The 25,782-nt window shown below is 47.3% G+C and overlaps 1 protein-coding gene and 1 non-coding gene across 3 annotated transcripts in view; both read left to right on the top strand.

Moving 5' to 3' along the window:
* Positions 1-908: 908 nt before the first annotated feature.
* Positions 909-25,782, top strand: part of MED26 (mediator complex subunit 26) — a 67,342-nt gene continuing 42,468 nt past the window's right edge. Inside the window, exon 1 of one of the 2 annotated variants that reach the window (XM_029050668.2) lies at positions 909-1,022. In XM_029050668.2, the coding sequence (XP_028906501.1) occupies positions 951-1,022 (72 nt within the window). In that variant the 5' untranslated portion in view covers positions 909-950. The remainder of the gene's footprint in view (positions 1,023-25,782) is intronic. The other variant, XM_029050669.2, reaches the window with a different exon arrangement.
* LOC114806726 lies at positions 23,487-23,624 on the top strand. Its single transcript, XR_003754788.1, has one exon. It is a non-coding gene; the product is annotated as a small nucleolar RNA SNORA7 (small nucleolar RNA).

Genomic DNA, 25,782 nt, shown 5'->3' with positions numbered 1-25,782 from the left:
ACTCGAGTGTTCCTCACCCACCCCGAATCGCTTTTTTAATTTTTTTTTTTTTTTTTTTAGAAGCGGAGGGTGGAGCTTGGCGAGACCCTCCATGTTTGGTGCTCAGAATTCAAGGACGCACTTTGAATGCCCCTCGGCGGGGTGGGGCAAGAGCCTTGGTTACTGGAGGAAGACGCCGATATCTCCCCTCAGTCGTGGAAGGGCTCCGAACGGCTCCTCACCCAGGCAGGCGCTGACTGGCCGGCGACGAGGGGTCTGAGGGGACCCCGACCCCCGGACTTGACGGGCACCGTCGACGGCCCCGGGAGGAGGGGAAGGGACGCCCCGACTCGAGCGGGGGGCCGACAGCCAGCCGTAGATAAGACACCTCCCCGGCGGCCCACGCCCGTTTCTCCTCCCTCCCCCTCCCTTCATAGACTGGGCCCCGTCGCCCCTCCTTCCCCGGCCCCGCCACCGACCCGTTCCCTCCCTCTCTCTCTTCCCCACCCCGGCTTTTCAACGTTTCGCGGATCACGCATGTGCGCGCATTTGTTCACGAAGAAAGGGAGGAGGGGATAGAACCCCTGCGTGCAGGAGGCCCAGCGCTCCCCCTACGCCCCTTCGCGCGTGGCCGCGCGCTCGCCGCCCGCCCTCAGCTTCCTTCCATCGCCACCCTTCCGCCCCTACGCGATCGCCCTCCCAATCGCCTCAGCGTGGCGCCGGTGCTGCGTGTGGCGCGAGCTACCCAGAGTGCCTGGCGTGGGGATCGCTCACTAGAGTTTGGTTCTCGAGGCGGCGGCTCCGGCGGCGGCTCCGGCGGCGGCGGCGGCCGATCCTGCTCTGATCGTCCGGCTCCCCCGCGAGAACATGCCGTTCCGCTCCCGGAGGCCGGCGAGTGAGTGACCCCCTCCCTCCCCCCCCCACCTCAGCCTGCCTGCCGGCTCGGCCGCCCCCCCCGCCTCGCCCAGGCAATGACAGCGGCTCCGGCCTCCCCGCAGCAGATCAGGGACCGGCTGCTGCAGGCCATCGACCACCAGAGCAACGTGAGTATCGCAGGGGGCCGGCGGGAATGGGAGGGGGGGGCGGGGGAGGCTGGGCCCGAAGTGGCGCCGAGGCCATGGAGGAGCGAAGGGGGACTGCTCCCGCACTGGCCGCGTGGGCCCCCTTCCTCCCTCAGGCCCCGACTGCGTCGCTCCCCGAGGACCGTTTCCCCCCTTGCCCGGAGGTGGCTAGGGTTCACCCCGGCCGGAGGGCTCAGCCCGCATTTCCTCGCTCGAGTCCCCCTTTTCTGGCTTCTCCGATCCCCCCCCTCCCGCCCCCCAACAGACACACACACACGTCTCCGTCGGCTCCCCTCCCGAACCGATCACCCTACTTCGACTCTTGTCCTTGGAGGACGGGCGGGTTGCTAGGCGGGCGGAGGGCCGGCGGGGACGAGGGGAGACTCGGCGGCGAGCTGTACGCGAGGCCGAGGCTTCGCGCTTGGGCCGCGCGGCCTGCGCGGGGCTCCGGACTGGGCGCTCTGCCGGGCCGGGCCCCGGGGGGAAGAGGGGGCTGGGGGGCCCCCCGCTTTTCGGGACAGCAGGGAAACTGCTCCGGAGGAGGCGAGGGGAAGAGGCCGCGGAGCAACTGGTGTCCCGGGTCGGTGTGGGCTCCCGGAGTCGAGCCCGACCCTCTTTTAGGCCCCTCGGAGGTCTTAACCACCTCCGGCCGCCACTGCGGCTCCCCCCGTTCCTACCCATCTTGGCAGGGGGGGGAGAGAGAGAACTCCCATTTTATCCGCCTTCCGGCCTGTGGCCTAAAGAGCCCGGGGGTCGTCACTTGGTGACTGAAACGGAACCCGCACGCCGCGGGGCCGGGGAAGAGTTCGGGTTTCCCCGGCTAGGGCTGAAGCATCTATAGGTGGGAACCGGTGGAGACCGGCTGGTAGGGGGAGGGTAGCTTCGCCTGCTTCTGCCCCCCCAGCCCCCCTTCCCCCGCCATTTCCGACCTGCCAAGCCCCCCCCCCGCAGCTTTTCCATTGCCCCCGGGCTCAATCAACAGGGTCACCGGCCTGCGGTCCCACCGTGGCGAGGTGTTTGCTGGTGGAGAATGGGGAATACTTGGCGACAAGCCTGCAGGCCTGCAACCCAAACGTTCAGAGTTTGGGACGCGGGACCTCGCATTCTTCACAGAGATTTCCACTTGTGCACCATTCCAGTAGAGACATTTTCCTGTGACAGGACCGGGTTGGGCAGGGGTAGATGTTGAGGGGACTAAATATGAAGTTAATTTAGTTATTGAGGGGGGCTGTTTGTTTAGTAAAGTGATCATTTATTTTTATGTCGTTTTCATGTCACGAGCCGGTGGGGGGGGGTGGGGGGAACTGCCACGAGTTTTGGACTAGTGAAATAGTATCTGTTTTCCCACTAATCACACGAACTCCCATTCCGGAGTAACCTCGGGAATAAAACCGTAATGCTATTTTAGTGTAAATTGTAGTTTTAGAGTAGAGTTTTAACGTGTTGGATTCTACAGTTTTCAGGAAAAATTGGACTACAGAAAGCAACAAGATTGAATAAGCTGCTGTTTTAAAACTTATTCTTTTGTTAAGTGATTCTCTCCTTACCTTTATCAGCAGAGTTCACCTGGCTTCCAGGTCCCATTAAGGCTCAATTGACGGTATTGTCCTCTAAGAATGTTGTATACATATTCTTTATTGTTCTGGGGTTGAGGTAGGCAAAGGATATATAAAGCCATCCTAAAAAACTTTCTGGAGAGTAGTAAATTCCAAAGTAGGAAACATTTGAAATGTAACTTTAAAAAAAAAATGGTAACCCTGGCCGGGAGCCAACTTTCTTTTATTCAACCCAGTGCTTGTTAAGATTGAAGTATCTTAACTAAGATTGTTAAGATTGTGTCTTTGTACACACAGAGGCACAAATACTGGGAAGAAGATTTTTGAACACTTCTGATTAGCTAGAATAAATGTTGGAGGAAACCGAAGGTTGACTGGCGATCCTTGTTTAGCAAGAGGGTGCTTACATGCAAGGCGTGGCGAAATTCTCAAATGGACTCCGCTTACGGACTCGGGGAAGGGGTAGGAAGGAAAACGGGACGAGTTCTGAGGTGGATCGGTAATAGAACCAACTCTGTCAGTAACTAATAGCTTTGCTGATGGACGGTGTCCCAGTTCCAAAAAAATCTTTTTGGAATTCAGGATTTCACGGAGTGCATTTTATTTTTAATTTTGTGCCTGACTACATGAACAAGCAACAACAGCTCCCAGTTTCTCCTGGAAAGACACATGTTTACTTAAAACTGATTATTGAGCTTCGAGAAAACTTAACATTAGGAGTACCGTCAAGTGCATACGAAGGAACTGTCAACGGGGTGAGACGGTCCAAGTTTCTAGATAGAAACACCCAGCATATTTGCTCTTGGTCGGCCCTCTCACCCAGTAGCTTTGCCTGTGGACAGTGTGCCAGTTCCAAAATGTCGTTTTGGAATTCAGGATTTCACAAAGGGCACTTTATTTGTAATTTTGTGCTCCCGTACCTTGCCTTTATTCGACTGCTAGCCTATGCCGATTTGTGGTGCACCTCAAAGGAGTTTAATGGATTGAGAAGTCACTTTTCATTCAGGGGGATTTGATGTACTTTCCTCTTCTCAAATCTTGCCAGGATGTATCGGTGACTCTCCTTTACCCTAGCCGCTCTCCTGTTCGGTTCTCTTCCCGGAGCAGTCAATCGGTGGTGTTTATGATCATCTGCTGGGAATGGAGCACTTGGGAGAATCTGGTAGCATTAAGGGACCTGGTCCCTTCCTAGTTTATAATCTAACGGAATACAAGACCTCCCAACAACCTCATCGCTGTTCTCTCTTCTGGGTGGCCTCCGGTGAAGTTTCCATTAGGCTCAGTATCTGGTGGAGTTTTGCAGAGGCAACCGTGGGTTTGGAGGTGGTTCTACGTTTTGTTTTGTTTTTCAGTCCGACAACAGGTTGACCCTATGCAGTCTCGGCCTGTGTGGGCTGGGAGTGGAGGACAAGGAAGACAATAAAGAAGGCAGCGTGATGTAGTGGAAAGAGCGTGGAACCAAGAGTCAGGAGATCTAGGCGCTAGCCCCAGCTCTGCCACTGCTGTCACCTTGGGCAAGTCACTTCACCTTTCCGTGCTGTAATCCCCTCGTGGATAAAAAGCCTGCTTCCCCTACCTTCTAGATTGTGAGCTCCATGTGGGACTGGGGCTGTGTTCAAACTGATTTATTTGTGTCAACTCCAGTGTTTAGCATGTAATAAGTGCTTAATAAATGCCATCATTTTTTTTTTTTTTACCATTACTGAATCACTGTGGGCATTGGATGAACTCTGTAAAGGAGGTTTCAAGAGCGGTTGCTGAACTGGAGCGTCATATTTTCTTCAGATTTGCAGTATTGTACTTTAGGTTGACACCGGAGGTAAAAAGTCCGTCGAATGAATTTGCAGTTTGTTTCTTGGATTGTCCTGGGATCAGGTGAGCAAGTAGTTGCTGCTTTTTTCAGAGGGACTGTCTTCTGAGAGAGAACATGAAAAGTTGATATCATCTAAGCTTACATTTGCGCTAAATTTCGTGGGACTCCATTCCTACCTTTCTGGTAGAAAATTATTCAAAAACTGACCTAACACAGACAAGTCTGGTAGGCAGGGAAAGTAAACATGCCCTGTTTTGCTGTTTACTTATTTGTACGTCCAAAGATCATCAGTAGTGGAAATACATTGCTTTAAAGTCTAGCATTGGTAGCATTAGAATTTTTTATTAGCCACAGGATGTGAGTAGATTTTTGCTTGCTTAGGAATAATCGGTCAAGTGGGTCCTTAATTACATTTTTTCAAAAGGTAACAGAAAACTTTCAGAATAAACGAAGCTTTGACCAGAAAATGCTCACGGTCTCCTTTCTGCCCATCAGAAATATTTGTCCATTACTCAATTTTGCAGTGTCTAGAACGTATATCACCTGCTTGGACTTAATTTTTTCAGGCAATAAAGATGTTTTAATTCTTTTTTTTAAATAAACAGCATCATATGCCCTTAGTTTTTAGGCCTCATGAACATCATTTTAAGTATAGTTTTAAGTATTTCATTTTAAGAACTTCATTATACTTTCATTTGAAGTATACTTAAAATTTTAAATTAAACAGGGACAGGAGCATTTAATTCACTTAACTTTGGAAAGGTCGGTTTGAAAAGGTGGGTCTTGACCCTGATTTGAGAGTTTATAAACTTCGATGTTATTCAACTAGTGGCCAATGTAAGTGTGAGGGTACTCTGTGAAAAATGCTGCTTCCCTCAAATTGGGAAAGAATATCAACTTACTATATCTGTAGTGAAGGTGCCTACAGAAGTGATTTCTAGGTAACTGCGACCCTTGCTATGAAGGATTTTATTGTACTTGGAAGCAAACAGGTAACTAGTATGAAAGCTGGAACAGGTGTAATAAGCCTATGACTCACTTGGACGGCTGCTTCAGTCTGCACCACTGCTGCCAGGTCATCTTCCAGGAGAGCACTGTATTGATTGGCCAGAACATGTTCTAGTCCAGTTTAGACGTTACAGCAGAATAATTTGTGGGGCTTCGCGAACAAGAAGCCGCTTCACTTTCTGCTGTCAAATTAACTCTGGTTGAATCCTGGGTTTCAAAAAAAAAATAAAACTGTGGAAATTGGGGGAATCATATAGTGACCAAACCTCAGTGGATGTGGGAGGGTTGAGAGCTCACTTGATGTAAGGATACCGCACCTGAATTTTTAAGCAAGATCGCGGTCCCGAGATAGGTGGCAGATTTAGTCACTCTGTAGTTAAAAGACTAGGTTGACACGCCTTCATACAGCATGTCAGCCAATGTTAGTGTCACATTCTTGAGATTTGGAGAAATCACAGGGATGGCGTTTGACATGATTATATTGTATCTACTTCCAGTGCTTGTCACATAGTAAATGTTTAACAAATTATTATTATTAGTACTACTGGGGCTACAATAATGTTGTAGAACCCATCTGAGGCCGGTATACTATCCTTGGTACATATATCAAGACTTGTCGTTGCTGCGCTAAGCTTTATGTGAAATTTAGACACACTCCTTATTGGTATAAGCTTAGAAGTAAATGAGCATCTGGAGGCCCCGTTGCCCCCCCCCCCCCATCGAATCCCCCAAATATTTGCCGGTAGTTTACAATGTGATGAAAGAGTTCTCTACTTAGAGTCACATTATGAACGTATTTTTGCTTGGCACAATCCGGCTAAACTGAAAACAATTGTTGGTTTTTGCTGGTGTGTAATATACAGATTTTTTTCACATCAAATGTGTATTTAGGCCTTTTTTCTAGGAAACTGTTTCTAATCCTATTGAGGTCTACTTGGTCTAGATTATGCTGACTCTAAAGCAGGTTAAAAAAAAAAAAGGGTTTTTTGTCCAGAAACTTCTGATGAAGTAAAATTTCACTGACACATGGCCAATTTTTAATGCCTCTTCTGTAGTATATTAAATTTGCATTCTTGAGATTTGTAGGAAATCGATCATAGCAAATTTGTGGACTTGATTGCTTCCTATTTTTGAATATGCCTTTAGTGAAGAGGGACATAAAGATTTTCTGTTCAGAAGTTGTTGGCTGTCGTAGTTTGCATATTGCTACATGATTAAAAAAAACCCAGAATTTCTACTAAGGCATGTGTTAAATAGAATGTGTTATATATTCAATTAAATCTATACCACGAGTTTATTATATAATCAGTTAACAACTGAATAGCGGGTCTAAAAAGAAAAAAGACCCCTTGATTTGGCACAGAAGAGTTGATATTTTTATTTCATTTCTTAAGCTGTAGTCTAGGTTTTTCTGGTTTCTCAGAGAAAGTTAGTTTTGATTTTGAAAAAGATAACCCTTTGAGGTGATTTTTTTTTTAATGCAACCACTTTTGGAAGAACAGCCCTTACATTACTCCATTATGAAATATGAATTATTTCATTATTCATATGAAATATGAATAAACCAAGCATGGTTAAAGAATGACTTACCTCAGCACAAAAAAACCCTCTTATCTTAGTAAATATGATTTTTTGGCGTTCTTTTCTCTTGCCCTCTCCCCTTTCTCCCCAAGATTAGGCTGTAAGTGCATTTATAGTAATGTGAGTATTCTGACTTTGTGGTTGCAGATACTCATTTTTGTGTTAACCAGTTTGGTTGCCCAGGACTAATGTACAAGAGTCCATAGTCTTGCACAGTTTAGACAACAGTGTGGTGGGAGGGGCGGGTTCAAAAGCACATTTTGGAAGGAAACAGAAGAACTGGCTTGGACCTGCCTGTCCTACAAAAAGAGAATCATTGAGATACTATGGTACTGAAAGATGTTATTGTCGGCATCTTCATCAGGTCCAGCCAAGCTGAACCCCAGGACTATCCAGAATAGAATGCTCAGTACCATACCCATCCTGAATGAGAGGCTTGAGGACTTCTTATCTGGGATGCAAATGAAGAAACTCCCACCCCCCTACTTCCAAAGTTGCCGAGGCCTAACTCTTGGCCTGAATGAAAGGTCAGGTTACCTAGATCAGTATTTTTCAAGTTTGCGCCAACACTGAGATAAACACTTTGGAAAACAATAATAGTAATAGTAAGAAGTAGCGTGGCTCAGTGGAAAGAGCACGGGTTTAGGAGTCAGAGGTCATGGGTTCTAATCCCAGTTCCACCACTTGTCTGCTGTGTGACTTTGGGCAAGTCACTTCTTGGTGCCTCAGTTACCTCATCTGTAAAACGGGGATTAAGACTGTGAGCCTCACATGGGACAACCTGATTACCCTGTATCTACCCCAGCGCTTAGAACAGTGCTTGGCACATAGCGCTTTATAAATACCAAAACTATTATTATTATTTATTAATAATGATGGTATTTGTTAAGCGCTTACTATGTGCCGAGCACTTTTCTAAGCACTGGGGGAGATACGAGGTCCTCAGGTTGGCCCACGTGGGGCTCACAGTCTTAATCCCCATTTTACAGATGAGGTGAAGTGAATCCCCATTTTACTGAGGCACAGAGAAGTGAAGTGACTTTCCCAAAGTCACACAGCTGACAAGTGGCAGAGCAGCGATTAGAACCCACGACCTGTGACTCCCAAGCCCGTGCTCTTTCCACTAAGCCACGCTGCTCCCACGCAAGCCGTTCAGGAGCCTTCATACCCATTCTATTTCATAAGCATCTGCCACTGGTTGCTTTACTGGAGAGTGAATAGAAAACTAATAGCTCATTTTATACAGTCGACTGGGCGAGCTGTCTGGGTAATGCTTATTCAAACCTCTTTCCAATGTCCAAAAGAGGGGGAGTCTCTTGTCACATGAGGCTACATCTCATAAGTTATCCAAATTGCCTCGGTAGTGTTTCTAGAATGTAGATATTACTTTTGCTGGTTTACTTTAGTAAGTAGGGATCTATGGCACCACCTAAATAGTAAAAAAAAAAAAAAAAAAAAGTCCCTCACTAGTTGGTTTTCTGAATACTCTGGCTAACAAACATTTGCAGGAACAGCATTATGACATGCATTTTCATTACACAGTTTGAATTGTGAAGTGGTGTTTGACATATCACTACCCTAACCTCCATTGGCTTCCAATTTCCCTCTGCCTCATCACATAATCAGTTTCAATGCTCTTCACCCACTACTCCATCTCATTCTTTGTTCCTCCCAACCTAATCTGTCTGTGTGTCTCCTTCATTTCTCTCTCTCTCTGGCCCACTTTCCCTTGCTTTAGCATGCTCGCTCTATTAACTCTTCCACCCCCATCCTCTCACACTGTTTTCCCTGGCCTGGAACTTCCCTCCCTCCTTCCGTAATCTGACAGACCACACAATGGCCTCCAAATTCAGAGCCTGCCTTAAAATCCCGACTGCTCTAAATTCCCAACAGCTACTTCTAGCACTTATTTATTTGTACCCTTCAACAGCACCATTGTATATAAAAACAAAGATTACTTGATTTGTAATTATCAACCCTTTAAAAATGTGGACAAGGAATGAGTTGTGTGCATTTATCATGCTTTCCCAAGTGCTTAGAGCAGTGCACTGCACCCAGTGAGTGGCAGTAAATACCACTACCATAACTGGAAGCATTAGGAGATGTTTTTTTCTCACAACACTAATCTGTTTTGGTTTTATACAATCCACAAGTCGGCACAGATAGATTTGGTGTATGAAAAAGCAATTGTGTGCAAATGTCTGTCTTCATGATGATGGTTGAACCCTAATCCATTATTCCCATTGAATGAATTGGTTACTATAATGGAATTTTTTTTTTCCCATAACATGAAGTCCTTCAAGAACATGGATCTCCCCTCACCCCACCCTCCATGTTAGAGATGAGTCCAGTTGAGCACCTGGGTGTAGAGCACTGTACTGAGCATTTGAAGAGAGTACAAGGTTTGCCCTCAGGAGTTTACAATCTGGTGGAGGAGACAGACTCTTCAAATAGGAGGAAGTAGTTGGGGTTTGGGAGGTGATTGAGTATCCAGTCTAGGATCTAGTCTAGTGATAGTGCTGAAGTGGCAGTTTGCTGGGGGGTGGGGGGTAATAGAATGGGGAGATGAGAGAGAGAATTTCAGGGTTATCTACAAAAGAGCCTCAAAAGAACTTCAGGGAAAGACAAGTGAAATAAGGGGCTGTGGTACCAAATCATTGTATGCATATTGGGACTCCCTAAGTGGCCATATCCTCCCTAATGGGGAGAAATTAGGAGGGGACCATTTTTACTCTGATTCATTCTCTCTCTCCCTCCCCCCACCCTTCTCTCCCCCCTCCCTCCCCCACAATCATGGAATGTTAAGGTCTTGTTTAAGGGGTATGGAAATTTCTCACAGTTGGGAGGACTGAGGAGACTCAGCCCCTCCCAGCTCATTTAGGATTGCAAAAGCTGTATTGGGGGCTTCCTCTGCCCCTCCCCTCCTTTAATAGGGTTTGGGAGCATGTGTCTGGCTTTATTGTGCCTACTGGGAGGTCCAGGTCACCTGCAGGATGATTTGGGAGTTTAGATTTTAGGCTTTAAATTTAGTGAGGGGGTGCCAAGTGGAGCTAGTTCAGTTTTTCTCTCCATAACCATTTTATCAGTATTCAGTACACGGCGGGGGGGGGGGGGGGAGGGGGGTTTGTGTGATTTTTTTTGGTTTGTTTTTATTTTTTAAATATCCACTATCCTCCTTCCTCCCACTAGCCACCATCACAAAAATAGGGTAGTAGGGATTTGAGTTTGGGAACAGTGCTCTGCACACAGAAAGCGCTTAATAAATAGGATTGAATGAATGACAGCAGCAGTGTTAGTTGTGTAGGCCCTTATGCCTGTGCAAGGTTATTTTTCCTGGGATGACAAATGTTCTTTTGCTGCCAATCTCCCCGCTCCTAGGATCAGAGCATCTAGTTCACTGTGTTACTCAAACCTGAAAAAGGTGGGGAATGGGATGATGTGAGGAATGCTATTACTGTGAACACCCTGTATTTGTAGCTTTCCTCTGAATTCTAAGGTAATGCTGCTGACAGGAATTTTTAGCTGTGAACCTACCTGATGTGGTAGCAGTGGTGCGTCCTTTACAGCTCTCGTGCATATACTGTGTGTCGTTCCCTCCCCCCGACCCCTCCTTGATTTGCTTTTGCAGTGCCTGGTACTTTTTTACTCTACCCCCATGGTCACAGTCTTGCCCAAATCTTTCCTTAAGAGTCACTCCACTCTTAATTGCTGCAGTCTAGGTCAGTCTTTTCAGCTCCCTGCATTCCCAGGTTGTTTCAAGCTGCCTTTATTGTCTTTGATGTTTTTTTCTGCTCCCCCTGCTTGTGGTCAGTCCACTCGAAATCCCCACACAGGAGCTTTTGGAGTGTCTTATTGTCTATTCACTGCTGATGTTTTGGCCAAAAAACACTTGTTGCATTACGTGTCTCCTTTAGTGCTGGTGCTTCGCCTATGTTCAAGTAGTTTGCCCTCATTTCATATAAAGTATAGCTTGTGAGTGCTGCTGCGATTATTCAAGGAGCCGAATGTGAAGTTTGCGTTGGGGTTGGGCCTCTTGGAGAAGGCCGGTGGTCCCTGCTGCGATAGGCCCTCAGTTTGGTTTGGAGTTTAACGCTACATTGTCATAAGGTACATGCTAGCTAGCCTTGGTTAATTTTGTTTTCTCTACATCGTATTAGGTGCTCATTGGGCCTGCCTAGATAGCGGATTTCAACAACCGAGAGAAGACTTTTCTTGCAGAATATCGGGGACCTCAAATCATACGAGCAGTGATATTTAAAGGGAAGATGGAACTTTGAGGGGCAGGGAGAAGCGGGAGGAAGCAGGGGCGGGGAAACGTAGGGGAGGAAGAGGAAGGAAAAGGTAGTCCTGCTGCTACTACTTTACAGCCCCTTCTCTGGTCCTTTGGGTGCTCGGCTGGGAGGGAGAGATTTGTGAGCGATTCCTCTTGCCCCCACTCGGAAACCCTCTGAGGAGGAGCCATTCTCCCATCTCGTTTTCATCCAGGCAGGTCAGGGATTCAGTAGCAGTGAAACAAGTGTGGTGTTCTGGAGCTGCTGTGGCACAGGAGCCCCACTGGGCCTCACAGGCACCGCTCTGCTGTCTTGCCTTGCAGCCAGATTCTCCAGCTCTGGCTCTGGCTGCTGCCACTGCAGAAAAAATCCAGCTCCATTGCTGCGGATCCTGGCTTAAGCAGCCAACTGCCTGTGACTCTGGGATGCCCACGCCTCAGCTCAGAGCTCCCACCCCCATCCTTTCCCCAGTGGATCCCTCAGGCTGTCTGGTGCAGGCTGTCTGGTGGGTTCGGGCGGGGAGTGAGGAAGGTGGGTGGATGGCTCCTCATGGGGCTCTGCACTAGGAGCGAGAGGAATCTTTTGTGCCCCGGGAGACCCAGAAAAGCCTCAGTGGCAGTGACTTATACCTTCTCCAGATGGGGAGTGAGAGGAGCTACCATTTTAGCTCCACCTGTGATCCCTTGGCAGCTCCAAGGGATGGGATGAAGTGGGTTGGTTTATGGATGCCCTCCCTGCCCAAAAAGATGGGGGGCCCACCCCACTGAGTGTCCTTCCCCCCCCCCCCCCCAGGGAGTTTGTGTCCATGGGCATAGGTATCTAGGGGCAGATACATGATTCTTTGCCATCATCAAATAGTATTTGATAGGGAATGTGGGAGGTGCTCGATAAATACCTTTGATTAAAAAAAAAAATTATGGTGTTTAAGCATTTACTATATGTCCAGCACTGTTCTAAGCGCAGGGGTAGGTACAAGTTAATCAGTTTGGACACAGTCCCTGCCCCACGTGAGGCTCATAGTCTAAGTGATTGATAGACAAAGTCCATGTATGCATGGTCTTATACTGAGCATTGTACAAATTAGGTTAAAGTGCATAAACTTTGATCCTAAGAAATTTATAATTTAAACAAACTTCATTGTGCCTTTAGACAGGTTAATCAAAAATCTTTGAGGCCAGAGATTCTCCCTTCCCTTCATCGAGTTTCTATTTCCTCATTCCCAGATTCTCCACAGCTACTTGGAGCAAGAATTAACTCAGGGGCAGGAATCAGCTCGAGGCTGTGGCCTAGTGGAAGGAGCATGGGCCTGATAGTCGGAAGACCTGGCTTTTAGTCCTGGCTCTGCCATTTGTCTTCTGTGGGACTTTAGTCACTTCACTTCTTTGAGCCTCTTCCCTCATCTGTAAAATGGGGATTTTTTTTAATGGTATTTAAACACTTACTATGTGCTAGACACTGGACTAAGTGCTGTGTTACATATGAGATGATCAGGTTGGACACTCCCCTTCCCACGTGGGGCTCACAGTCTTAATTCCCATTTTACTGATGAGGTAACAGGCACAGAGAAGTGAAGGGTCTTGCCCAAGGTCACACAGCAGAAAAGTGGCAGAGCAGCTGGGATTAGAACCCAAGTCCTTTGACTCCCAGACCTATCCTTTTTCCACTAGGCCATGCTACTTCTTTTAAATCCCAAACTAAATCCTTAATCCTGCTCCCTCCTACTTAGGCTGTGAGCCCTGAGTGGGACAAAGACTGACAAACCTAATGATCTTGTATCTTCCCCAGTGCTTAGTACATTGCCTGACACATAGTAAGCGCTTAACAAGTACCATAATGGCTATTATTATTAAGGTCAGCTAGAGTTCTGTGTGGAGTTCTCTTAGCGGTATTCCTAGATGTCTGGCTGCTCATTCAGTCTCCTTTGTGGACTCCTCCTTTGCCTCCCACCCCCTAACTCTGGGGGTTCCTCAAGATTCAATTCTGGGTCCCTTTCTATTTCCATCTACACCCCCTTGGAGAACTTATTCGCTCCCATGGGCCTCAACTATCATCTCTATGCGGACGATCCCCAAATCTACATCTCCAGCCCCGATCTCTTTCATTGCAGGTCCACATTTCCTCCTACCTTCAGGACATCTCTATTCGGATGTCCCACCGACACCTCCAACTTACCAGGTCCAAATCAGAGCTCTTGCCACCCAAACCTGGTCCTCTCCCTGTCTTTCCCATCACTGTGGACAGTACCACTACCACTGTTTCACGAGCCCATAAACTTGGCATCATCCTTGACTCATCTCATTCAGCCCACTTATTCACCATCTGTCACCAAATCCTATCAGTCCGTCTTCACATCGCTAAAATCTGCCCTTTCCTTTTCATCCAAACTCCTACTGTGCTGACCCAAGCACTTATCCTGGCCTCCCTTGACTGCTGCATCAGCCTCCTCGCTGACCTCCCTGCCTCCTGTCTCTCCCCCACTCCAGTCCATATTTCACTCTGCTGCCTGGATCATTTTTTCAAAAAAAAACATTCAGGCCACATCTCCCTACTCAACTAGTGGTATTTACTGAGCACTTACTGTGTACAGCACACTGTACTAAGTTCCTGGGAGAGTACAGTATGACAGTTGGTAGACATGTTCCCTGCTCCTTAAGAATGATTGCCCATCCATCTCTGCATTAAACAGAAACTACTTATTCCTTTTAAAGTACCCAGTCAGCTTGTCCCCTCCTACTAAGGTAGGATGGGCTGATCTACTACAACCCAGCTTGCACACTTTGCTCGTCTCATGCCAATCTGTTCTCTGTGCCTCGATCTCATCTATCTCGCCACTGACCCCTTGCCCTCCTCTTCTCTCTGGACTGATTTACCTTCCCCTTCCTTACCTCCTACCTCCTGACCCTTCCTACCTTACCTCACTGACCTCCCATTACAGCCCAGCCCACACACTTTGCTTCTCTAGTACCAGCTTACTCACCGTGCCCTGATTTAATCTATCTCACCTCCATCCCCTTTTCCAACATCCTCCCTCTGGTCTGGAACTCCCCCGGTATTCGACAGACCGCCACTCTCTCCACCTTGCTAGCTTTATTAAGGTCACCTCTGCTCTAAGAGGCATTCCCCACTAAGTCCTCATTTGCCTTACTCCCTTCTATGTTGCCTATGTACTTGGATCTGTACCCTTTAAGCACTTGTTAGTCACCTTACACTCAGCCCCACAGCACTTAGATGCATAACTGTAATTTATTTTAATATCCGTCTCCCCCTCTTGACTGTAAGCTCTTTGTGGGTGGGGAATGTGTAATATTATGGTATTAAGCGCTTACTATGTGCCAAACACTGTTCTAAGCGCTGGGGTAGATACAAAGGAATCAGGTTGTCACACGTGGAGCTCACAGTCATAATCCCCATTTTACAGATGAGGTGACTGAGGCACAGAGAAGTTAAGTGACATGCCCATGGTCACACAGCAGACAAGTGGTGGAGCTAGGATTAGAACCCACAGACCTCTGACTCCCAAGTCTGTGCTCTTTCCACTAAGCCACACTGCTTCCCCTATCTACCACGTCTGTTGCATTACACTTTCCCAAACACTTAGTACAGCGCTCTGCACACAGAAAGCACACAACACTTGATTTGCCATTGATTTGATATGATGTTTTACTCTGTTGCATTTTGAATAGAAAGTCCAGTGGCAATCCTTTAAAGCTACTGAACTTAGGCTCAAATCATGAGTGGTCCATGCTCCCATTTGATGATTTCTGAAAATCCTTGCCTTAACCGAGTTTAAAATTTTCTTAATTTTGTGGGCTTGTTGTGCAACAAAGAAGCTGTATATTGTTATGAGGAAGGCAAGCAAGGAAGGGTGCCATTTGAATTGAAACAAGAATAGTTGGTATCAGTTTAAACGTTTTTCCATTTTTTATGGAATTAAGGACTTACTCTGTGCCAGGCACTGTAGTAAGCACAGAGGTAGATACAAGCTAACCAGGCCCATGGCCCACATGGGGCTCACAGTCTTAGTCACCGTCTTTCAGTCCGTCATATTTATACTCACTGTGTGCAGACCATTGTACTAAGTGCTTGGGAGAGTACAGTATAACAATAGACACATTCCCTGCCCCGAACAAGCTTACGGTCTAGAGGGGGAGACAGACATTAATGTAAATAAATTACAGATATGAGGTAACAGACACAGAGAAGTGAAGTGACTTGCCCAAGGTCACGCAGCAGACACGTGGTGGAGCTGAGTTTAGAACCCAGGTACTTCTGACTCCTAGGCCTGTGCTCTATCCACTGGCCCACAGTTTCCTTCACTCCTCCTGCCCCCCACCAGCCCCCTGATTTTCTTGGCCATCTCTTCCTAACTCACCTTGAAGTGGTCTGCTGTTCATTCATTCATTCACTCAGTTGTATTTATCAAGCACTTACTGTGTGCAGAGCACTGTATTAAGAGCTTGGAATGTACAATTTGGCAACAGATAGAGACAATCCCTGCCCAACAATGGGCTCACTGTCGAAAAGGAGGAGACAGCAAAACAAAATTTGGGATTAGCGTATGCCCCCAAATCCCCCTACTCTACAGGAGCTGAAGCTACATAAGAGATGGCAGTGCTACTGAGCCTCACAGCTGCAGTCTGTTGCTATCCAGTTTCCTCCCCTCTACTGAAATTAGATAATGATAGAAGGAAAATAACAAAGCTTCCAGAAATTGTTGTTGTCCACTTTGTTCTCCCTCTCTTCCCGCATTTGATTTTAGCTGTTGTTCAGAGGCTCATATTAGTTCATTTCAACCACTGTGAGTCACCCACTAGACCTTTTCCAGAGCTGGTAATTGTCGGATCTACTTTCCTCGCTCACCTTCTCTCAGAGATGCTAATGGAACGTCGAAACAGACAGAAAGCAGTCAGCATATTGGGAAGGGCGTGAAACAAAAAAAACTGCGGTCTTCCTTAACGAATATTATATTGTTTATACTATTATTGTATTGTTAAATTGTACTCTCCCGAGTGCTTAGTTGTACAGAGCTCAGTAAATACGATTGATTGATTTAGCAACCACTTGTGTGTAGGCCTCAGAGGTGTATAGAATGGGGAGGGAAAGAGAGGATCCTGTCTTCAGGAATTTACAATCTAGGAGAGGAGAAAGTCAGGCATGTGGTGTTAACAGAAAATCATACAGATGTGAGAAAGCGTAGATACCTGAGCAGTGAATGTATGTATAGTAACCATGAGAAACTTACCTTTAACAGCATCACTTGCGACGTTAACTTCTATCACTGATGGCTTGCTCTTGGGGAGATTGCTCCCTTCATTCACCCTCCCTCCCATCCCCACGACACACAAATGTATATCTGTATATTACCGTAATTTATTCACTTATGTATATTAATGTCCGTCTCCCCCCAGACTGTGAGCTCGTTGCGGGCAGGCAGTGTGTCTGTTGTTATTATCGTACTCTCCCAAGCGCTTAATACAGTACTTTGCACACAGGCACTCAAATACGATCGAGTGAATGGATGCGGCCACTCGGAAAGTCTTAGTAATGCACTGATCAATGTGCAAAGCACTGTATTAAGTGTCAGGAATTTTGCCTGCCCCACTGGTAAAATTTGGTAGTTGAATAAATAATAATGTTGGTATTACTAACTTAATGTTCAAATTAATTCACTTCTGTATACATGCGCAGTGCTGAGCCCTTCTGCGTCATCCGTGCACTTGGATTTCTTCCCTTTATTCACTCCCGACCCTCGTTTCCGTACCTGTAATGTATTCTAATCTCTGTCGCCTCCCCTAGACTGTAAGATTGCTGAGGAAAGGGAATGTGTCTAACAACTCTGTTGTACTGTACTCTCCCAAGCCTCGAGTGCAGTGCTTGATACCCAGTAAGCACTCAGTAAATCCAGTCGATTGAAATACGGTACAGAAGTGTCAAGGGTGGGTGTTAGGTTGATGCAGCTGGGGTTTTCGAGGTGAAGAGGTAAGGCTCTCTAGGGGAGGCCTTCCCAACACTTGCATTGCTGGTAAGGCAGGCTTGTCCTTGTAGTGTTGGAGCAGGTGGGCTTGGCCCCCTCCCCTTGGTCCTCCCCACCAAGCTTTCTGCTGTGGACTCGCTAAGGACCGAGTGGTGCTGGTATTATGCCCAGCCGATAACACCTCCCCTGCTCACTCTTGCTTCTTCCAAGCCCACCTCTTGGCTCTAGCCCCTTGCTGTCTCCCACCCCTTATTCACATTTCCCCCAGGGCCTAGAATTCTCCATGGCCCCTTTCCACCCCCAAATGTTTCAGATCTCAACCCTCCCTACCTTCAAGCAGTCAATCAGCCACAATCCCCGAGCTCTGACTGCCTGCACTGACTTAAGCGCTGGGAAAGTACAAACCAATCTCACCTCCTTCAGAAAGCCTTCCCTGGCTAATTACCGGCACCCTGAGTCTTGTCAACCCTTCATCTGCCTCTTGCACATATGGATGTATTTTATGCCCATCCTCAGCAGCTGTGTGGGTGTGTGTCTGGAGTGGGGGCAGGGGGGAGCGTGAATGTATATTCAGGTGATCATTCTATTTTGTTCTGATTCTCCTGCTTGTGAGCATTTTTATGTCCGTCCCATCCATTAAACGTGTAAGCTCCTCATGGGCGGGGAATGTGTCTTGTGCTTGTTGTGCTTCCCAAGTGTGTAATTTAGCACGCTGCACTCGGGCTGCTCGAAAAATACCATTATCAAGACTGTCGACATTGGACCTGCCAACCCCTACAATTCACGCATCTGGTATGGATGCATTTTCCTCTGCCTGCCGTCAGCGGTGGGGCAGAAAGGTGTGGTTGATGGTAAAGGGTCCCAACCCAGTGACAGTAGAGCCAGAGAGGACAACATGGAGCACCAGCTGAGAACAAGGGCGGTGGTAATGGTCTGGAACTCATTTGGGGTCCTATAGGGGGTGATCTGGAACCAGGGGAGCCTCAATTGACATGATATTTAACTACAGTGGCACAGGATCCTTTCTTTCCCTCCCCATTCTGTAAGCCTTGGATGCGTGCGCCCAGGAGGTTGCTGCTAAATAAATATTTGTTCAGGAAGATCCCGTTTTTTTTTGTCTCACCCCCTTCGTGATCCTCTGCTTGCTTTCTGTCTGTTTCGATGTTCCATTAGCCTTTCTGCAAGAGGGTGAGCAAGGAAAGTAGGTTGAACAATTACTAGCTCTGGAAAAGGTCTAGTGGGTGATTCACGGAGGTTGAAATGAGCTAATGCGAGCCTCCGAACGACTCCCTTAAACCCTTCTAAAGACCACCTCCTTCAGATGTCATTCCCTGATTATCCCTTCTGCTGGCACCATTTTGTCAACTGTCTCAGTATTTGGATTTGATACTCCATCACTGTTCTGCTCTGCTGACTCTCTTCTTGACCCACTGCAAACAGATCCCCTCCCCCGCCGCCCCTTTCACTCTACTGATGTAGTGCTCACCAATGACTTCCTGTAGGCTAAGTCAGACGGACTCTACTATGTCCTAATCCTCTTTGACCTCTCAGTTACCTTCAATGCTGTGGAACACTCCTTTCTCCAAGTTCACAATGCTGGTGGAAGACCCAGCATAGCTAAAACTAACCTACTCTCCTTCCCTTCCAGATCTCTCCCCCTCCACCTAACTTTCCCACTGCATTTGACGATGCCCCCCCGCCCAGCCCCCTACAGTTCTGGAAGCCACGACTTTGTCATGTTTGACTCTTCTCCGTCACCTCCTTACAGTGTGTCTTTAAATCCTGCCGTTTTTTTTCTCTACGGTATTTCCCAGATCCTCCTTTCCTCTCCACTCTTCTGGCCATCACCCTGGTTCAGCTTCTTTTCATCTCCTGCCTAGATTACTGCATCAACCTCCTCACTGTTCTCCCCTGCCTCCAGTCTACCTACACTCAGTTGCCCAAATCATCTTTCTCAGTCATCATTCCAGACACATTACTCTGCTCCTCAAAAACCTCCAGCGGCTACCTCTTTCCATCTGCATCGAACAAGCTCCTGACGATTGGCTTCAAGATTCTTCGCCAGCTTTCTCTTTACATATCTGTTCTCCTCATGTGTTCCTCCCAAGCCAACCCTCTAGCTGTTCCTTGCTCTCCACTTTCTCCTGTCTTGATTCATGCCCTTCTCCCTGCTTGGAACTCTTTCCACCTTGGAATTCACCGCACCCCTCCCCATCTTCAAAGCCTTCCTGAAAGCCCACCTCCCTTTAGGAGGTCTCCCTGTTTAATTTCTACCCGCCCTGGTCCCTTTATGCAGGCAGCCTCCATCATCGGCACTCCAGTCTGTGTGTACGACCTCCTTTACGAGGTAGTCCGTTGGGTACAGCAAAACAAAATCTAGATTTGAAAAGTAATTGTGGTTTTGCAGCCTTCAAGGAAATAATTATTTGAAAACGGGAAGACAATTTGGTCTTAATCGCTCTACTGAAAGAATAACAAAGACCCTATTTCATCAGACAGTGGCAAATCCTGGTGGGGAAAGAAGGTTGATTTGAAATGAGAGGAATAGATGGAAATGAGCAGTGTGGAAATGGGTCCAAATATTCAGTTTTGGACCTCTGAAATTGCTCGTTTGGCTGTCTATACTAGGCCTGAAAAAATATGAAAATCATAGGGGTCGACCTCATTCAGGACCTCTTCAGATTCCAAAGGCTGCTTTTCAGCTCTTATGTACATTTTTGGCTTTCTTTCCTTTTGCCCTGGTTTCTTTCTAGTGTTTCCCTATTGCGATTCTCCCCGGCTTCTCACATGCCATCTCCTATCCAGGTTAAGAGCACTTGTCACTCGAGTGGGTCCGAAGCACATATCTCCTCTCCCCTCCCTTTCCTCTTCCCCTCAACGCCCACCCACGCATGCACACAACCCATCCCAATTGTAAGGGTGCGCTCCTCTCCCCGCCAACAAAATCTTCTCATTGGCAGTAGAGCAATACATGAGTCCAGAATCTTTGACCTTCTCTAATCTGAGTTAAATTTAGAAACAAGGACAAATGTGAATATGTAAGGTTGAGTCTCCTTTGTGCATTTAGTGAAATCTAGAAGGGAGTCAGAGAAAGCTAGGGTACTTTCTTAGATATTTGCAAGCATATCTGCCATGAGAGTGCTACAAGGTTCTTTAAGGTTAAGTAGATGATTCCATTGTGATTGTGTGAAGTAGGCTTTGCTAAAGTGTCATTTCCTTACCTATGTTTGGGCTGATGTTATATTACTCTCAGAAACGAGCCTGTTGAGAAGCAGTTGATTCCTCTGTGCCATTCCCAGTATTTGGGCTATTGCCCGGAGCATTCTTACTTCTGTCTACTTTCCTTTTGTACTCAAGATGCAACTGATAGTGAAATTTACTTAATTGTATCTATCAAGTGCTTACTGTGCGCAGAGCACTGTACTCAGTGCCTGGGAGACTTATGGGTCCCTGTGGGGCTGAAAAGGGCAAATGCGAGACCCACAGTCCCTTCGCCACATTGTGCACACACAAACGTTGTCCTCTGTTAGGCTTGTTGTGTTGTTTACAGCACCTGGTGCTATTTTCATTTTTGCTTCTTTGTTTTACGGTCCTTATAAAGTGTCTGCAAAGAGTTGTTCATTTCTTATTGCAGTGCGCCATGCTGGTTGGCCTGCTGTACTTCTATCCCAGACTTTGGCTGAGTTGCGTTCTGTGAGGCCTCGTTTGACCGTATCCGTAGAGAGTTTCTTCTGTCCTTGCTTTCGGTTTCCTAACTTCCGCTCATGATTCAGCATTGTGTGAGGCCTCCTTTGACTATCCTTAGAGCGTTTCTTCTGTCCTTACTTTCGGTTTCCTAATTTCACCTGCTCATAAGGCAGCTGCTTAGCTAGTCCGCTGATGCCCAACCCGTGTGAAGGCATGGCTTCAGTGCTAGGAGACTAAGACTTGCTTCATTCCAGGACATGGTTGCTGAGTGTGGCTCAGATGTGGCATCTGTTGGGAGCCCAGATCTAAAAGTCGTAGAGAAGATTGGATGGCATTACAGCCCCGCAGGTCTTTAGTTTGGTGTGGAGTCTGATATACCATGCTGTTGTCATACTCGGCCCCTCAAAGCGTGTGTGGCTTTTTAATTCGATTTTTTTTTCCTACTTGTCTCATTGCTTCGTTGGTCAGTGTGCTGCCTAGGTAACAGAAGTCTGTGTCAACATTTACTGTGGGGTTGTCGATGTAAAACGAGAAACAGTGTGGCCTGATATAGGAGTCAGAAGGACGTGGGTTCTAATCCCAGCTCTGCCACTTGTCTGCTGTGTGACCTTGGGGGCAAGTCTCTTCTCTGTGCCTCAGTTCCCTCATCTGTAAAATGGGGATTAAGATTGTGAGCCCTATGTGGGAGAGGGACTGCATCCAACCCGATTAGCTTTTATCTACCCCAGCACTTAGAAGAGTCCCTGGCACATAGTAAGCATTTAACACTATTATTACTATTATCATTATTATTATTTTGTAGGTGTGGCTTCCGTGGTGCAGACTGATCCATTACTTCTTCAGACTTATCACTGTTACTTGACTTGATGATGACCCTATCTCACTTGCCTTTCTCTCCCGAGGGGTCCTCATCTTCTCCCATTCCCCAATACTCACCAGGAAAGGGGAATTATTAGAGAAGCAGCATGGCTCAGTGGAAAGAGTCAGGGGTTGTGGGTTCTAATCCTGGCTCTGCCTCTTGTCAGCTTTGTGACGTGGGGCAAGTCACTTAACTTCTCTGTACCTTGGTTACATCATCTGGAAAATGGGGATTAAGACTGTGAGCCCCACGGGGAACAACCTGATTACCTTCTATCTCTCCCAGTGCTTAAAACAGTGCTTGGCACATAGTAAGCGCTTAAAAAATACTATCATTATTATTAATAATAATAATTATTATTATGGTACTTGTTAAGCACTTACTATGTACCAAGCACTGTTCTAAGCGCTGGGGCAGCTACAAGTTAAGCACTAGGGTAGATAGAAGATAGGCTGGACATAGTCCATGTAACACATGAGGCGCACACTCTTAATCCCCATTTTACAGAAGTGGTAACTGGGGCACAGAGAGGTTAGTGACAGGAACCCCAGAGCTAAGCCAGTACTCCCCCTCTACCAGCTGAGTTGGCCACCTCCTTGCCCCCAATGCCACTTTTGCACAATTCTTCCTCCTGTCCCCCCTCTCTTTCCCTTCCTTTGAAGCCCACACCACCTGCCTGTACAACCCACTGCAAGTACTCATCACAGTCATTTACCACCCCCCAGACCCCACCTCCAACTTTCTGAACCACTTCGACCCCTTTCTCATTTCTCTCTCTCTCGGTTCCTACACTGATTCTCGGGGACTCCAAAATCTACATTAATGTTCCCAGTGACCTTTCTACTGCCCGCTTCTTCTCACTCATCAACTCCACTGGCCTCTTGCTCCACCCCACCTCTCTCAATCACCAGCTCGGACACACCCTTGCTCTCATCATCTCTACTCTTTATAACCTCTAACCTCATCGGCCCTGAAATTCCACTCTCCGACCACAACTCCCTGACCTGCATTGTGTCCCATGCCCTCCCCTCCTCCCCCCACCCCACAAATCTGTCCTGTTCCCCCCATTGAGACCTACAGTGCTTTGCCCCCATCCAGTTTTCTAAAGTCATGCCCCATCTTGTCTCCTTTCCCAATGCACACAAATTCACACTCTCCTCAGTGTTGTTTATTGAGCACTTCCAGTGTATGGACTGCTGCACTAAGCACTTGGGAGAGTACAACACAACAGAGTTGGTAGACACATTCCCTGTCTAGATGGAGAAACACATTAATATAAAGAAATGACAGATATGTATGTAAGTGCTGAGGGTGGGGTGAATACCAAGTGCCCTGTCAACTGAACTCAATTCCTTTGTTTCCCCCCTCCCTCCAATGATCTTGCACCACAAACTCGCAGCCATGGATCAGTTCTACAATATGCTTCTTCCGCTCTTGTGCATGAGCTGCTGACAGAAATCTAGACATCAGGCCGACATCATCCAACCCACATTTATCTTCGCCTGCTTTAACTCTGCCTTCTCATCTGCCCGGCAACAATATTTCTCCATCCTTATTGTCTCCCATACTCATTACCTGTGACAGTTGTTTCAGATTTTAAACTTATTCCTCAAACATCCTGCCCCCAACCCCCAAATCTCTTATCCCTAATGACCTGGCCATGTACTTTGTTGATAAAATTGAAACCATTAGGTGTAGACCCCTCAGGATTGCACCTGGAGAGTTTCCAGTACTCTACCAGTCTCACCTATGGGAGGGAGGGTCGAGCAGAAGCATACCCATTCCATTCCTAGCTTGGGCAGTGGTTATCCAATGGAAGGCAATCTGCTACAAGTTGAAACTCACCTGTGCTGGGCAGCAGCGGCGTGGGAGAGAGTCGAGGGCGGAGTTTACTGCACGGAAGAAGGCGATGGTAAACCACTTCCGTATTTTTACCTAGAAAACTCTGAGTACACTACCAGAATGATTGCAGATGGAGAGTAGTGCGTTCTGGGAGAGATGTGTCCACAGAGTCGCTATGAGTTGGAGACAGTTTGACAGCATTTAAAAAAAAAAATTGGTCTCCCTCAAATCTCCCCTGCTCCTTTCCAGTTTCATTCTCCTCCAGCTCCCTCTTTGACTCTCCAGTCCTTCCCACCAGTTCCTCAAGAGGAGATCTCTCTCCTCATCTTGAAGTTCTACCCCCTCCATCTGTGCTTCTGACCCCACCTCTTCTCTCCTTATCAAAACAATTACCCTCTCCCTTCTTCCCTTCCTGAACGCCATCTTCACTGCTCACTTTCCAACAGCTCCCTTCCTGCTGCGTTCAAGCATGCCCAAGTGTCCCCATCCTTTATTAAAAAAAAAAAATCCTCTGACCACTATGGCACCCTCCAGTTATCGCCCCATTTCCCTCCTAACATTCCTCTCAAAACCCTGGAGCAAGTTGTCTAGACTCTAGCTGTCTAGTTGTCTAGACTCGCTGCCTCCACTCTTCACGATTGCCTGGAATCTGGGTTCCGCCCCTTCTGGTCCGCACAAATGACCTTCTTTAAGGTCACCAATGTCCTCCTTGCCACATCCAGTGAGCAGCACTCCACCCTAATCCTCCTCGACCTCTCTGCTGCCTCTGACATTGGACCAACTCTTCTCCTGGAAACATTACCTAACCTTTGCGTTCATCGGCGCCATCCTAATTGTGGTATTAAGTGCTTACTCTGCTAAGCACTGTATTAAGTGCCAGGGTAGATGTAAGATAATCAGGTCCCACATGGGGCTTACAGTCTAAGTGGGAGGGAAAACAGGTATTGAATCCCCATTTTGCAGATGAGGGAACAGAGGAACAGAGAATAATAATGTATTAAGTGCTTACTATGTACCAAGCACTACCTTAAGCCCTGGGGTGAATACAATCAAACGGGCTTGGACACAGTCCCTGTCCCAAGTGGGACTCACAGTCTCAATTCCCATTTTACGGATGAGGTAACTGAGGCATAGAGAAGTGACTTGCTCAAGGTCCCACAGCAGACGTGTGATGGAGTCAGGATTAGAACCGATGACCTTCTGTGAAGTGACTTGGCCAAAGTCACACAGCAGACAAGTGGCAGAGCTGGGATTAGAACCCAGGTCCTCTAACTCCCAGACTTGTGCTCTTTCCACTAGGCCATGTTGCTTCTCCTCCTCTGTCCTCTCCTAGTGCTCCTTCTATCTCTCTGGCCACTCCGTCTCAGTCTTTCACAGCCTCCCGCCCTCTAACTGGGGGGGGGGGCGGGGAGGGGAAGGGGTGTGCCTCAAGGTTCAGTTCTGGGTTCCCTTCTATTCTCCATTTACACCAACATCCTTGGAGAACTCATTCGCTCCCGTGGTTTCAACTACCATCCCTACACAGATAATTCTCATATCTATCTCTCTTCTGCAGTCTTGCGTTTCCTCCTACCTCCGGGACATCTCTACTTGGATGACCTGCCCACATCTCACACTTAACATGTCCAGAACAGAACTCCTCTTCCCATCCAAACTCTGTCCTTGTCCTGACTTTCCTATCACTGTAGAATGCCCCACCATCCTTTCTCAGTCACAAGCCCGTAACCATGGCATTATCCTTAACTCATCTCTCTCATGTAACCCACACATTCAATCTGTCAGGAAATTCTGTGATTTCTACCTTCACAATCTCTAAAATATGCTCTTTCCTCTCCATCCAAACTGCTACCACACTGATCCAAACACTCATCATTTCCCGCCGTGACTATTGCATCAGCCTCCTTGGCGACCTCCTTGCATCCTGACTCTTCCTGTCTCCAGTCTGCTCTGATGCCCGGATCATTTCTCCGAAAAATTGTTTGGTCGATATCTCCCCACACCTCAAGAAACGGTTGTCCATCCTCCTCCGTGTCGAGCAGACTCAATGCCATTGGCTTTAAGGCACTCAATCAACTCTCTTCCCTCGTAACCTGCCCTTGCTGATCTCCTACTATAACCCATTCCGCATGCTCCGCTCCTCTGTCTCCTCTA

Source organism: Ornithorhynchus anatinus, chromosome X1 (genome assembly GCF_004115215.2).
Source record: "Ornithorhynchus anatinus isolate Pmale09 chromosome X1, mOrnAna1.pri.v4, whole genome shotgun sequence".
NCBI lineage: Eukaryota > Metazoa > Chordata > Mammalia > Monotremata > Ornithorhynchidae > Ornithorhynchus > Ornithorhynchus anatinus.
The sequence above is the reverse complement of the archived record's forward strand: the minus strand, read 5'-3'. Positions and strand labels throughout refer to the sequence as shown.